The 16503-nt window shown below is 48.3% G+C and overlaps 1 protein-coding gene across 2 annotated transcripts in view; it reads right to left on the reverse strand.

The window, feature by feature from the left end:
- Window positions 1-3613, reverse strand: part of LOC139394110 (general transcription factor IIF subunit 2-like) — a 12201-nt gene extending 8588 nt beyond the window's left edge. The window contains exons 1-6 of one of the 2 annotated variants that reach the window (XM_071142134.1): window positions 3435-3613; window positions 3113-3186; window positions 2961-2979; window positions 2694-2838; window positions 2406-2417; window positions 1061-1120 (exon numbers count right to left, since the gene is read on the reverse strand). In XM_071142134.1, the coding sequence (XP_070998235.1) occupies window positions 1061-1120; window positions 2406-2417; window positions 2694-2838; window positions 2961-2979; window positions 3113-3186; window positions 3435-3500 (376 nt within the window). In that variant the 5' untranslated portion in view covers window positions 3501-3613. The remainder of the gene's footprint in view (window positions 1-1060; window positions 1121-2405; window positions 2418-2693; window positions 2839-2960; window positions 2980-3112; window positions 3187-3434) is intronic. The other variant, XM_071142133.1, reaches the window with a different exon arrangement.
- Window positions 3614-16503: the final 12890 nt, after the last annotated feature.

Below are 16503 nucleotides of genomic sequence, written 5' to 3' on the forward strand. Positions count from 1 at the left end.
GGAGGAGAGAGACCAACTGATCACTAGGGTCGTCTAACTGGAGGAGAGAGACCAACTGATCACTAGGGTCGTCTAACTGGAGGAGAGAGACCAACTGATCACTAGGGTCGTCTAACTGATCACTAGGGTCGTCTAACAGGAGAAGAGAGACCAACTGATCACTAGGGTCGTCTAACAGGAGAAGAGAGACCAACTGATCACTAGGGTCGTCTAACAGCAGAAGAGAGACCAATTGATCACTAGGGTCGTCTAACTGGAGGAGAGAGACCAACTGATCACTAGGGTCGTCTAACAGGAGAAGAGAGACCAACTGATCACTAGGGTCGTCTAACAGGAGAAGAGAGACCAACTGATCACTAGGGTCGTCTAACAGGAGAAGAGAGACCAACTGATCACTAGGGTCATCTAACAGGAGAAGAGAGACCAACTGATCACTAGGGTCGTCTAACAGGAGAAGAGAGACCAACTGATCACTAGGGTCGTGTAACAGGAGAAGAGAGACCAACTGATCACTAGGGTCGTGTAACAGGAGAAGAGAGACCAACTGATCACTAGGGTCGTCTAACAGGAGAAGAGAGACCAACTGATCACTAGGGTCGTCTAACAGGAGAAGAGAGACCAACTGATCACTAGGGTCGTGTAACAGGAGAAGAGAGACCAACTGATCACTAGGGTCGTCTAACAGGAGAAGAGAGACCAACTGATCACTAGGGTCGTCTAACAGGAGAAGAGAGACCAACTGATCACTAGGGTCGTCTAACAGAAGAACAACATTCTCCACCAGACAGAGGCCGAACCTCCAGCTTCCTGCCCAGGCTCTATACCTCACTAACCTCCACCAGACAGAGGCCGAACCTCCAGCCTCCTGCCCAGGCTCTACACCTCACCAACCTCCACCAGACAGAGGCCCAACCTCCACCAGACAGAGGCCCAACCTCCACCAGACAGAAGCCCAACCTCCACCAGACAGAGGCCCAACCTCCACCAGACAGAGGCCTAACCTCCAGCCTCATGCCCAGGCTCCACACCTCTCAGTTGGGAAGAGACTGAGGGGACTCACCTGGGCCTGACCCCGCCCCCGAAACTGAGGTGCTGCCATCAGATCTCTCTTCTGACTGGCCTACAGGGAGGGAGGGAGGGAGGGAGGGGGAAAGGGAGGAGAGGGTGGTCCAATAAGAAATAACACCAGGGTTTAGAATAGCAGCTTTCTGGCGAAGAGGCAGTAACCACGGAGATGAACTGCTCGGCAACAACGGCTGGTCTTCAACGCCTTGCAGAACAACACATCTGACGGTGGCCAGACTTCACACTCAAACCAGGAAGTATCTCAAAACAGAACTTTATATACTGTCTACAACTCACACACAAGGATAAACCATGAGCTTCACACTGACACACTCACACACAAGGGTAAACCATGATCTTCACACTCACACACAAGGATAAACCATGAGCTTCACACTGACACCCTCAAGGGAGGGAGAGGAGAACGTGCACATTAGAAGAGGCATAAAGATCATTGCACAAATCATGACGTCTCAAACCAAGCACTCCACACCAGATCAATACACTCATATTGATTGGTTTGTTTATGTTATTAACAAGCTCCAGATATCATTCCAGTAGCAGATCACATCCAAACTACGGAGCTGATTGGTTCACAGCGGTTCTGATCCGATCTGAGCGACAGCCAGCGGAGTTACTGAGACAAGCAGAGGGCCTCCATCTGTTCTGCTGTGGCAACATGCAGCCCACAACAAAGACAGAGAGATGGAGAGAGACGGGAAGGGGCGGAGAGAGACGGGAAGGGGCAGAGAGAGACGGGAAGGGGCAGAGAGAGAGAGAGAGAGAGACAGGAAGGGGCAGAGAGAGAGAGAGAGACAGGAAGGGGCAGAGAGAGAGAGAGAGAGAGATGGGAAGGGGCAGAGAGAGAGAGAGAGAGACGGGAAGGGGCAGAGAGAGAGAGAGAGAGACGGGAAGGGGCAGAGAGAGAGACGGGAAGGGGCAGAGAGAGAGACGGGAAGGGGCAGAGAGAGAGACGGGAAGGGGCAGAGAGAGAGACGGGAAGGGGCAGAGAGAGAGAGACGGGAAGAGAGAGACGGGAAGAGAGAGACGGGAAGGGAGAGAGAGAGAGACGGGAAGGGGCAGAGAGAGAGACGGGAAGAGAGAGAGAGACGGGAAGGGGAAGAGAGAGAGAGACGGGAAGGGGCAGAGGGAGAGATGGGAAGGGGCAGAGAGAGACAGAGACAGGAAGGGGCAGAGAGAGAGAAGAAGAGAGAGGCACACACCTTTGAGGCAGAGGGATACACAGTACTACTTACCCTGAGGCGGACGGATACACACAGACACACAGTACTACTTACCCTGAGGCGGAGTGATACACACAGACACGCAGTTCTACTTACCCTTTGATGACTCTAATGGGTGAAAGATCAGCTATGGTCACAAACCATGCTCATTTGCAGTCGGGAAAACACAAGGCATTTTGACAGTCAATATTATCTGACTACACATTCAAATAGAGGTTATGACTCAAACAACATGGCCTCCAGGTTTCATGGTTACTCAAACAGCACCTTACCCCCACACACTTAGCTAGCATGGTGCCGTTTAGCACACAGCTCCTGGGTGCACCAAAATTGAGCAACATTTCTTGATCATCAAGTTTACAGCTGGTGGTAACTGTTCCTTACCTGACTGGGTCTCAGTGAACACGGCCAGGGTCTGTCCTCCTACAGTCTGCATGGTGAACGGGTGGTCCCTGGGGGCCTGCACTCCCGACGGCTTGTCCCCGAGGCTGTCAATCATGGTCAGGTCTTCGTTCAGAGTGAATTCCACCTGGTGCACAACAAGTGTAAGTTATGTCAGTTTAGGACCAGGACAACTGCTGGCTGAGTTGGGATCAATATTCCATTGGAATGCAATTCATCTGTGTCTGTAACCATAGTTACTAGTATTACCTCTGCCTTCCCTTGATTCCTAAAGCAAAAGATAAAGAAAACAACTGATTAGCTAAATCCCCTTAGCTAGCTACTTCTCTTTAGCCAGCAGAGAAAGTAAACAACGATGGTGATTACCAACAAACAATAACACACGAGACAATTCTACATACTTCCCGATCCGGAGTTTCCCCACCTCTCCCCTGCCTGATGCTTTGGCCCATTGCTGGGACAGGTATTTGGGCACCTGTGGGCAAAGACACTGGTTGTTAGTTAGCTAGCTAACGTGTGCAGTGTGATGATAATGATACTGTTACTGTAGTCTACTTCAATAGATGGCTAGTCTCGTCCTCATCCATCCGCGCTGCCACTAGCTAGCTACTAGTACTAGCCGTTAGCTAGCTACTAGTGTTAGCCGTGCTAGCTACTAGTGTTAGCCGTTAGCTACTAGTGTTAGCCGTTAGCTACTAGTGTTAGCCTACATTTCCAACGTACCTTTACCAGCCACACGCCCGTGTTCTGTTTAGCACCAGTTAAATCCACTTCGCCTTTCTCTGACATGTTTAAAACGTTGTTTAAAATCACCTCTTACACGTTACCATTACAATTCGTTTGGCGTTATGAGGTAGGCTAGCTAACGTTAACTAAACAACACACGGTCCGGTAAACTGAACTACGGAGGCGCCACAGAGACAGAAAGGACGCGCGAAACCAGAAATACTAGAACTCGAAGTTCAGTGGTCAATTATAATTTTTTACTGGGGTGTAGGCCCATTCTAAGGGCCTGTGACTGACAGGGGCCCTAAAAAATTATTAGAACTAAGGTAAACTAGGTTAAAAAAACTAGGTAAAAAAAAAAAAATCAATATTAAATGATTAATCTATCATCATTAATATAATATTTTATTTACAATGTAAATAAATGAATTGTGAGTGAGGAGTGCCAGTGTGAGCATCATGTCTCAACTTCCTGAAGAAAAATCTGGCTTCCAAAAACTAAAAGAAAGAAAATAAAGGAAAACAATTCACAAAGGAAGGAGGGTCCGTGAGTGGTGGAAATTAACCTGTCAGCTTAGTCCATAGTGAAATAGGCTACTTTTGCTCCCTTAACATTAGTTACTTAATATTGTCACAGAAAATTCAGAGTATTTACATTTCGCTCCTCTTTTAGCCAACATTTAATCAATGCAGGCTAACTTTTAGCAAGCTATTCACACTAAATCAGTTGTTCCTGTCTGGTGCCAGGCCCAACAGATGCAGCTTCAGGCTCACCAGCCCTGTCTCCCCCTCCCCCTGAACCAGTCCTGTCTCCCCATCCCCCTGAACCAGCCCTGTCCCCCCATCCCCCTGAACCAGCCCTGTCTCCCCATCCCCCTGAACCAGCCCTGTCTCCCCATCCCCCTGAACCAGCCCTGTCTCCCCATCCCCCTGAACCAGCCCTGTCTCCCCATCCCCCTGAACCAGCCCTGTCTCCCCATCCCCCTGAACCAGCCCAGTCTCCCCATCCCCCTGAACCAGCCCAGTCTCCCCATCCCCCTGAACCAGCCCTGTCTCCCCATCCCCCTTAACCAGCCCTGTCTCCCCCTCCCCCTGAACCAGCCCTGTCTCCCCCTCCCCCTGAACCAGCCCAGTCTCCCCATCCCCCTGAACCAGCCCGGTCTCCCCCTCCCCCTGAACCAGCCCCGGCTCCCCCTCCCCCTGAACCTGCACTGTCTCCCCCTGAACCAGCCCTGTCTCCCCATCCCCCTGAACCAGCCCTGTCTCCCCATCCCCCTGAACCAGCCCAGTCTCCCCATCCCCCTGAACCAGCCCTGTCTCCCCATCCCCCTGAACCAGCCCCGTCTCCCCATCCCCCTGAACCAGCCCCGTCTCCCCATACGCCTGAACCAGCCCAGTCTCCCCATCCCCCTGAACCAGCCCAGTCTCCCCATACCCCTGAACCAGCCCAGTCTCCTCATCTCCCTGAACCAGCCCTGTCTCCCCATCCCCCCGAACCAGCCCTGTCTCCCCATCCCCCTGAACCAGCCCTGTCTCCCATCCCCCTGAACCAGCCCTGTCTCCCCCTCCCCCTGAACCAATATGATATCTTTCCATGGGGCCCAATATGATATCTTTCCATGGGGCCCAATGTGATATCTTTCCATGGGGCCCAATATGATATCTTTCCATGGGGCCCAATGTGATATCTTTCCATGGGGCCCAATGTGATATCTTTCCATGGGGCCCAATATGATATCTTTCCACGGGGCCCAATGTGATATCTTTCCACGGGGCCCAATGTGATATCTTTCCATGGGGCCCAATGTGATATCTTTCCACGGGGCCCAATATGATATCTTTCCACGGGGCCCAATGTGATATCTTTCCATGGGGCCCAATGTGATATCATTCCATGGGGCCCAATGTGATATCATTCCCATGGGGCCCAATGTGATATCATTCCCATGGGGCCCAATGTGACATCTTTCCATGGGGCCCAATATGATATCTTTCCATGGGGCCCAATGTGACATCTTTCCATGGGGCCCAATATGATATCTTTCCATGGGGCCCAATGTGACATCTTTCCATGGGGCCCAATGTGATATCTTTCCATGGGGCCCAATGTGACATCTTTCCATGGGGCCCAATATGATATCTTTCCATGGGGCCCAATGTGATATCTTTCCATGGGGCCCAATGTGATATCTTTCCATGGGGCCCAATGTGATATCTTTCCACGGGGCCCAATATGATATCTTTCCACGGGGCCCAATGTGATATCTTTCCAAGGGGCCCAATGTGATATCTTTCCATGGGGCCCAATGTGATATCTTTCCATGGGGCCCAATATGATATCATTCCACGGGGCCCAATGTGATATCATTCCACGGGGCCCAATGTGATATCTTTCCACGGGGCCCAATGTGATATCTTTCCACGGGGCCCAATGTGATATCTTTCCACGGGGCCCAATGTGATATCTTTCCACGGGGCCCAATGTGATATCTTTCCACGGGGCCCAATGTGATATCTTTCCACGGGGCCCAATGTGATATCTTTCCACGGGGCCCAATGTGATATCTTTCCACGGGGCCCAATGTGATATCTTTCCACGGGGCCCAATGTGATATCTTTCCACGGGGCCCAATGTGATATCTTTCCACGGGGCCCAATGTGATATCATTCCACGGGGCCCAATGTGATATCTTTCCACGGGGCCCAATGTGATATCTTTCCACGGGGCCCAATGTGATATCTTTCCACGGGGCCCAATGTGATATCTTTCCACGGGGCCCAATGTGATATCTTTCCACGGGGCCCAATGTGATATCTTTCCACGGGGCCCAATGTGATATCTTTCCACGGGGCCCAATGTGATATCTTTCCACGGGGCCCAATGTGATATCTTTCCACGGGGCCCAATGTGATATCTTTCCACGGGGCCCAATGTGATATCATTCCACGGGGCCCAATGTGATATCTTTCCACGGGGCCCAATGTGATATCTTTCCACGGGGCCCAATGTGATATCTTTCCACGGGGCCCAATGTGATATCATTCCACGGGGCCCCAAATCCCTGGCGGTGCTCCTGCATACATATGAAAGAAAAAAAACATGTATCTCAAAAAACATTGGCTTGATGAAAAATCTTGACAATTAAAAATGTGGTAGCACCATATAAAGGGGCAGGGCAGCACCATATAAAGGGGCAGCACCATATAAAGGGACAGGGCAGCACCATATAAAGGGGTAGCACCATATAAAGGGACAGCACCATATAAAGGGACAGGACAGCACCATATAAAGGGACAGGGCAGCACCATATAAAGGGGCAGCACCATATAAAGGGGCAGCACCATATAAAGGGGCAGCACCATATAAAGGGGCAGCACCACATAAAGGGGCAGGGCAGCACCATATAAAGGGGCAGCACCATATAAAGGGGCAGGGCAGCACCATATAAAGGGGCAGGACCATATAAAGGGGCAGCATCATATAAAGGGGTAGCACCATATAAAGGGACAGGGCAGCACCATATAAAGGGGTAGCACCATATAAAGGGGCAGCACCATATAAAGGGGCAGCACCACATAAAGGGGCAGGGCAGCACCATATAAAGGGGCAGCACCATATAAAGGGGCAGGGCAGCACCATATAAAGGGGCAGGACCATATAAAGGGGCAGCATCATATAAAGGGGTAGCACCATATAAAGGGGCAGGGCAGCACCATATAAAGGGGCAGCACCATATAAAGGGGCAGGGCAGCACCATATAAAGGGGCAGGACCATATAAAGGGGCAGCATCATATAAAGGGGTAGCACCATATAAAGGGGCAGCATCATATAAAGGGGCAGCACCATATAAAGGGGCAGCACCATATAAAGGGACAGGACCATATAAAGGGGCAGGGCAGCACCATATAAAGGGGCAGCACCATATAAAGGGGCAGGACCATATAAAGGGGTAGCACCATATAAAGGGGTAGCACCATATAAAGGGGCAGGGCAGCACCATATAAAGGGGCAGCACCATATAAAGGGGCAGGGCAGCACCATATAAAGGGGCAGGACCATATAAAGGGGCAGCATCATATAAAGGGGTATCACCATATAAAGGGGCAGCACCATATAAAGGGGCAGCAACATATAAAGGGACAGCACCATATAAAGGGGCAGCAACATATAAAGGGGCAGGGCAGCACCATATAAAGGGGCAGCACCATATAAAGGGGCAGCACCATATAAAGGGGCAGCACCATATAAAGGGGTAGCACCATATAAAGGGGAAGGGCAGCACCATATAAAGGGGCAGCACCATATAAAGGGGCAGCACCATATAAAGGGGTAGCACCATATAAAGGGGGCAGCACCATATAAAGGGGCAGGACCATATAAAGGGGCAGCATCATATAAAGGGGCAGCACCATATAAAGGGGCAGCAACATATAAAGGGACAGCACCATATAAAGGGGCAGCACCGTATAAAGGGGCAGGGCAGCACCATATAAAGGGGTAGCACCATATAAAGGGGCAGCACCATATAAAGGGGCAGCACCATATAAAGGGGCAGCACCATATAAAGGGGCAGCACCATATAAAGGGGTAGCACCATATAAAGGGGCAGGGCAGCACCATATAAAGGGGCAGGGCAGCACCATATAAAGGGGTAGCACCATATAAAGGGGCAGCACCATAAAAAGGGACAGGGCAGCATATAAAGGGGCAGCACCATATAAAGGGGCAGGGCAGCACCATATAAAGGGGCAGCACCATATAAAGGGACAGGGCAGCACCATATAAAGGGGCAGGGCAGCACCATATAAAGGGGCAGCACCATATAAAATGACAGCACCATATAAAGGGGCAGCACCATATAAAGGGGCAGCACCATATAAAGGGGTAGCACCATATAAAGGGGCAGCACCATATAAAGGGGCAGCACCATATAAAGGGACAGCACCATATAAAGGGGCAGCACCATATAAAGGGGCAGCACCATATAAAGGGGTAGCACCATATAAAGGGGCAGCACCATATAAAGGGACAGCACCATATAAAGGGGCAGGGCAGCACCATATAAAGGGGCAGGGTAGCACCATATAAAGGGGCAGCACCACATAAAGGGGCAGGGCAGCACCATATAAAGGGGCAGCACCATATAAAGGGACAGGGCAGCACCATATAAAGGGGCAGCACCACATAAAGGGGCAGGGCAGCACCATATAAAGGGGCAGGGCAGCACCATATAAAGGGGCAGCACCACATAAAGGGGCAGGGCAGCACCATATAAAGGGGCAGCACCACATAAAGGGGCAGGGCAGCACCATATAAAGGGGCAGGGTAGCACCATATAAAGGGGCAGCACCACATAAAAGGGCAGGGCAGCACCATATAAAGGGGTAGCACCATATAAAGGGGCAGCACCACATAAAGGGGCAGGGCAGCACCATATAAAGGGGCAGCACCATAGAAAGGGGCAGCACCATATAAAGGGGCAGGGCAGCACCATATAAAGGGACAGCACCAAATAAAGGGGCAGCACCACATAAAGGGGCAGGGCAGCACCATATAAAGGGGCAGCACCATAGAAAGGGGCAGCACCATATAAAGGGGCAGGGCAGCACCATATAAAGGGGCAGCACCATATAAAGGGGTAGCACCATATAAAGGGGCAGCACCATATAAAGGGGCAGGGCAGCACCATATAAAGGGGCAGCACCACATAAAGGGGCAGGGCAGCACCATATAAAGGGGTAGCACCATATAAAGGGGGAGCACCATATAAAGGGACAGCACCATATAAAGGGGCAGGGTAGCACCATATAAAGGGGTAGCACCATATAAAGGGGCAGGGTAGCACCATATAAAGGGGTAGCACCATATAAAGGGGCAGGGTAGCACCATATAAAGGGGCAGCACCATATAAAGGGGCAGCACCACATAAAGGGGCAGGGCAGCACCATATAAAGGGACAGCACCATATAAAGGGGCAGCACCACATAAAGGGGCAGGGCAGCACCATATAAAGGGGCAGCACCATATAAAGGGGCAGCACCATATAAATGGCCTGGGCAGCACCATATAAAGGGGCAGCACCATATAAAGGGGCATCACCATATAAAGGGGCAGCACCATATAAAGGGGCAGGGCAGCACCATATAAAGGGGCAGCACCACATAAAGGGGCAGGGCAGCACCATATAAAGGGGCAGCACCATATAAAGGGGCAGCACCATATAAATGGGCAGGGCAGCACCATATAAAGGGGCAGCACCATATAAAGGGGCATCACCATATAAAGGGGCAGCACCATATAAAGGGGCAGGGCAGCACCATATAAAGGGGCAGCACCACATAAAGGGGCAGGGCAGCACCATATAAAGGGGCAGCACCATATAAAGGGGCAGCACCATATAAAGGGGTAGCACCATATAAAGGGGCAGCACCATATAAAGGGGCAGCACCATATAAAGGGGCAGCAACATATAAAGGGGCAGCACCATATAAAGGGGCAGCACCATATAAAGGGGCAGGGCAGCACCATATAAAGGGGCAGCACCATATAAAGGGGCAGCACCATATAAAGGGGCAGCACCATATAAAGGGGCAGCACCATATAAAGGAGTAGCACCATATAAAGGGGTAGCACCATATAAAGGGGCAGCACCATATAAAGGGGCAGCACCATATAAAGGGGCAGCACCATATAAAGGGGCAGGGCAGCACCATATAAAGGGGCAGCACCATATAAAGGGGTAGCACCATATAAAGGGGCAGCACCATATAAAGGGGCAGCACCATATAAAGGGGCAGGGCAGCACCATATAAAGGGGCAGCACCATATAAAGGGGTAGCACCATATAAAGGGGCAGGGCAGCACCATATAAAGGGGCAGCACCAGCCTACTTGGCCTTCAGAGAACTGGTGCAGTGACAAAACCTCTCAGGGATCGGACCCTTTTTCTCCCCAATTCTCGCCTAAAATGACTCGTACCCAAATCTAACTGCCTGTAGCTCAGGCCCTGAAACAAGGATATGCATATTCTTGGTACCATTTGAAAGGAAACACTTTGAAGTTTGTGGAGATGTGAATGAATGTAAGGAGAATAAAACCCATTCGATCTGGTAGAAGATAATACAAAGGGAGAACCCATTCGATCTGGTAGAAGATAACACAAAGGGAGAACCCAAGGGATAACACAAAGGGAGAACCCATTCGATCTGGTAGAAGATAACACAAAGGGAGTATCTGGTAGAAGATAACACAAAGGGAGAACCCATTCGATCTGGTAGAAGATAACACAAAGGGAGAACCCATTCGATCTGGTAGAAGATAACACAAAGGGAGAACCCATTAATACAAAGGGAGAACCCATTCGATCTGGTAGAAGATAACACAAAGGGAGAACCCGATCTGGTAGAAGATAACACAAAGGGAGAACCCATTCGATCTGGTAGAAGATAACACAAAGGGAGAACCCATTCGATCTGGTAGAAGATAACACAAAGGGAGAACCCATTCGATCTGGTAGAAGATAACACAAAGGGAGAACCCATTCGATCTGGTAGAAGATAACACAAAGGGAGAACCCATTCGATCTGGTAGAAGATAACACAAAGGGAGAACCCATTCGATCTGGTAGAAGATAACACAAAGGGAGAACCCATTCGATCTGGTAGAAGATAACACAAAGGGAGAACCCATTCGATCTGGTAGAAGATAACACAAAGGGAGAACCCATTCGATCTGGTAGAAGATAACACAAAGGGAGAACCCATTCGATCTGGTAGAAGATAACACAAAGGGAGAACCCATTCGATCTGGTAGAAGATAACACAAAGGGAGAACCCATTCGATCTGGTAGAAGATAACACAAAGGGAGAACCCATTCGATCTGGTAGAAGATAACACAAAGGGAGAACCCATTCGATCTGGTAGAAGATAACACAAAGGGAGAACCCATTCGATCTGGTAGAAGATAACACAAAGGGAGAACCCATTCGATCTGGTAGAAGATAACACAAAGGGAGAACCCATTCGATCTGGTAGAAGATAACACAAAGGGAGAACCCATTCGATCTGGTAGAAGATAATACAAAGGGAGAACCCATTCGATCTGGTAGAAGATAATACAAAGGGAGAACCCATTCGATCTGGTAGAAGATAACACAAAGGGAGAACCCATTCGATCTGGTAGAAGATAACACAAAGGGAGAACCCATTCGATCTGGTAGAAGATAATACAAAGGGAGAACCCATTCGATCTGGTAGAAGATAACACAAAGGGAGAACCCATTCGATCTGGTAGAAGATAACACAAAGGGAGAACCCATTCGATCTGGTAGAAGATAACACAAAGGGAGAACCCATTCGATCTGGTAGAAGATAACACAAAGGGAGAACCCATTCGATCTGGTAGAAGATAACACAAAGGGAGAACCCATTCGATCTGGTAGAAGATAACACAAAGGGAGAACCCATTCGATCTGGTAGAAGATAACACAAAGGGAGAACCCATTCGATCTGGTAGAAGATAACACAAAGGGAGAACCCATTCGATCTGGTAGAAGATAACACAAAGGGAGAACCCATTCATTCTGGTAGAAGATAACACAAAGGGAGAACCCATTCGATCTGGTAGAAGATAACACAAAGGGAGAACCCATTCGATCTGGTAGAAGATAACACAAAGGGAGAACCCATTCGATCACAAAGGGAGAACCCATTAATCTGGTAGAAGGATCTGGTAGAAGATAACACAAAGGGAGAAACACTGGTAGAAGATAACACAAAGGGAGAACCCATTCGATCTGGTAGAAGATAACACAAAGGGAGAACCCAGATCTGGTAGAAGATAACACAAAGGGAGAACCCATTCGATCTGGTAGAAGATAACACAAAGGGAGAACCCATTCGATCTGGTAGAAGATAACACAAAGGGAGAACCCATTCGATCTGGTAGAAGATAACACAAAGGGAGAACCCATTCGATCTGGAAGATAACACAAAGGGAGAACCCATTCGATCTGGTAGAAGATAACACAAAGGGAGAACCCATTCGATCTGGTAGAAGATAACACAAAGGGAGAACCCATTCGATCTGGTAGAAGATAACACAAAGGGAGAACCCATTCGATCTGGTAGAAGATAACACAAAGGGAGAACCCATTCGATCTGGTAGAAGATAATACAAAGGGAGAACCCATTCGATCTGGTAGAAGATAACACAAAGGGAGAACCCATTCGATCTGGTAGAAGATAACACAAAGGGAGAACCCATTCGATCTGGTAGAAGATAACACAAAGGGAGAACCCATTCGATCTGGTAGAAGATAACACAAAGGGAGAACCCATTCGATCTGGTAGAAGATAACACAAAGGGAGAACCCATTCGATCTGGTAGAAGATAACACAAAGGGAGAACCCATTCGATCTGGTAGAAGATAACACAAAGGGAGTAGAAGATAACACAAAGGGAGAACCCAAGGTAGAAGATAACACAAAGGGAGAACCCATTCGATCTGGTAGAAGATAACACAAAGGGAGAACCCATCGATCTGGTAGAAGATAACACAAAGGGAGAACCCATTCGATCTGGTAGAAGATAACACAAAGGGAGAACCCATTCGATCTGGTAGAAGATAACACAAAGGGAGAACCCATTCGATCTGGTAGAAGATAACACAAAGGGAGAACCCATTCGATCTGGTAGAAGATAACACAAAGGGAGAACCCATTCGATCTGGTAGAAGATAACACAAAGGGAGAACCCATTCGATCTGGTAGAAGATAACACAAAGGGAGAACCCATTCGATCTGGTAGAAGATAACACAAAGGGAGAACCCATTCGATCTGGTAGAAGATAACACAAAGGGAGAACCCATTCGATCTGGTAGAAGATAACACAAAGGGAGAACCCATTCGATCTGGTAGAAGATAACACAAAGGGAGAACCCATTCGATCTGGTAGAAGATAACACAAAGGGAGAACCCATTCGATCTGGTAGAAGATAACACAAAGGGAGAACCCATTCGATCTGGTAGAAGATAACACAAAGGGAGAACCCATTCGATCTGGTAGAAGATAACACAAAGGGAGAACCCATTCGATCTGGTAGAAGATAACACAAAGGGAGAACCCATTCGATCTGGTAGAAGATAACACAAAGGGAGAACCCATTCGATCTGGTAGAAGATAACACAAAGGGAGAACCCATTCGATCTGGTAGAAGATAACACAAAGGGAGAACCCATTCGATCTGGTAGAAGATAACACAAAGGGAGAACCCATTCGATCTGGTAGAAGATAACACAAAGGGAGAACCCATTCGATCTGGTAGAAGATAACACAAAGGGAGAACCCATTCGATCTGGTAGAAGATAACACAAAGGGAGAACCCATTCGATCTGGTAGAAGATAACACAAAGGGAGAACCCATTCGATCTGGTAGAAGATAACACAAAGGGAGAACCCATTCGATCTGGTAGAAGATAACACAAAGGGAGAACCCATTCGATCTGGTAGAAGATAACACAAAGGGAGAACCCATTCGATCTGGTAGAAGATAACACAAAGGGAGAACCCATTCGATCTGGTAGAAGATAACACAAAGGGAGAACCCATTCGATCTGGTAGAAGATAACACAAAGGGAGAACCCATTCGATCTGGTAGAAGATAACACAAAGGGAGAACCCATTCGATCTGGTAGAAGATAACACAAAGGGAGAACCCATTCGATCTGGTAGAAGATAACACAAAGGGAGAACCCATTCGATCTGGTAGAAGATAACACAAAGGGAGAACCCATTCGATCTGGTAGAAGATAACACAAAGGGAGAACCCATTCGATCTGGTAGAAGATAACACAAAGGGAGAACCCATTAACACGATCTGGTAGAAGATAACACAAAGGGAGATATAACACAAAGGGAGAACCCATTCATAGAAGATAACACAAAGGGAGAACCCATTCGATCTGGTAGAAGATAACACAAAGGGAGAACCCATTGTAGAAGATAACACAAAGGGAGATCTGGTAGAAGATAACACAAAGGGAGAACCCATTCGATCTGGTAGAAGATAACACAAAGGGAGAACCCATTCGATCTGGTAGAAGATAACACAAAGGGAGAACCCATTCGATCTGGTAGAAGATAACACAAAGGGAGAACCCATTCGATCTGGTAGAAGATAACACAAAGGGAGAACCCATTCGATCTGGTAGAAGATAACACAAAGGGAGAACCCATTCGATCTGGTAGAAGATAACACAAAGGGAGAACCCATTCGATCTGGTAGAAGATAACACAAAGGGAGAACCCATTCGATCTGGTAGAAGATAACACAAAGGGAGAACCCATTCGATCTGGTAGAAGATAACACAAAGGGAGAACCCATTCGATCTGGTAGAAGATAACACAAAGGGAGAACCCATTCGATCTGGTAGAAGATAACACAAAGGGAGAACCCATTCGATCTGGTAGAAGATAACACAAAGGGAGAACCCATTCGATCTGGTAGAAGATAACACAAAGGGAGAACCCATTCGATCTGGTAGAAGATAACACAAAGGGAGAACCCATTCGATCTGGTAGAAGATAACACAAAGGGAGAACCCATTCGATCTGGTAGAAGATAACACAAAGGGAGAACCCATTCGATCTGGTAGAAGATAACACAAAGGGAGAACCCATTCGATCTGGTAGAAGATAACACAAAGGGAGAACCCATTCGATCTGGTAGAAGATAACACAAAGGGAGAACCCATTCGATCTGGTAGAAGATAACACAAAGGGAGAACCCATTCGATAGAAGATAACACAAAGGGAGAACCCATTCGATCTGGTAGAAGATAACACAAAGGGAGAACCCATTCGATCTGGTAGAAGATAACACAAAGGGAGAACCCATTCGATCTGGTAGAAGATAACACAAAGGGAGAACCCATTCGATCTGGTAGAAGATAACACAAAGGGAGAACCCATTCGATCTGGTAGAAGATAACACAAAGGGAGAAAAAAACACGCTTTTTTCATTTTGTTTTGTTTTGCTCCATCTTTGAAATGCTAGTAGAGAAAAGCCATTATGACTTTAGGAGTCTAGGCGCAATTTAGATTTTCACCACTAGATGGAAGCAGTGTATGTGCAAAGCCTTAGACTGATCCAATGAACCATTGCATCACTGTTCAAAATGTCGTATCGAGTCTGCTCAAAATGTGCCGAATTGGGTCAATTGATACATTTTCAAGTACACAACTATAGAGAACATACAAAAATGATATGGTTATAATTTTTTTTTAAAGTTTACACACTCCCAGGAAGGTCATACATGATGGATCATTAGCTTACAGTTCAAGTTAATGAATAACAAACCCGTTGCCGTGAGTTTTGTTATTGTGTCTGCTCCTCAAACAATAGGCCCGGTCCAGTCAAAAAACGTGATTTCCGGTGTTTTATACAGTTGGAATTATACTCTGAAATTGTGACAAATTATGTTAATGCCCTTTCAGTGTAAGCGCTGTTTGTAAAGACCTCCTGAAATGCCAGCTTGTTTTTGGTGTGGGTGGAGTTTTGACCAGTTAGTAGACCAATAAGAAAGAGAGTTCCTAACCTCTCTGCCAATGACAGATTTGTTTTCCCCTCCCCACTCAGACCCCTCCCCACTCAGACCCCTCCCTACTCAGACCCCTCCCCACTCAGACCCCTCCCTACTCAGACCCCTCCCCACTCAGACCCCTCCCCACTCAGACCCCTCCCCACTCAGACCCCTCCCTACTCAGACCCCTCCCCACTCAGACCCCTCCCTACTCAGACCCTCCCTACTCAGACCCCTCCCCACTCAGACCCCTCCCCACTCAGACCCCTCCCCACTCAGACCCCTCCCCACTCAGACCCCTCCCTACTCAGACCCCTCCCTACTCAGACCCCACCCTACTCAGACCCCACCCTACTCAGACCCCTCCCCACTCAGACCCCTCCCCACTCAGACCCCTCCCCACTCAGACCCCTCCCCACTCAGACCCCTCCCAGACAGTCAGTAAAATTCTTGCATAAAAAAAATGACTCTTCGCTAAGAAC

Source organism: Oncorhynchus clarkii, unplaced genomic scaffold, assembly GCF_045791955.1.
Source record: "Oncorhynchus clarkii lewisi isolate Uvic-CL-2024 unplaced genomic scaffold, UVic_Ocla_1.0 unplaced_contig_5422_pilon_pilon, whole genome shotgun sequence".
Lineage (NCBI taxonomy): Eukaryota > Metazoa > Chordata > Actinopteri > Salmoniformes > Salmonidae > Oncorhynchus > Oncorhynchus clarkii.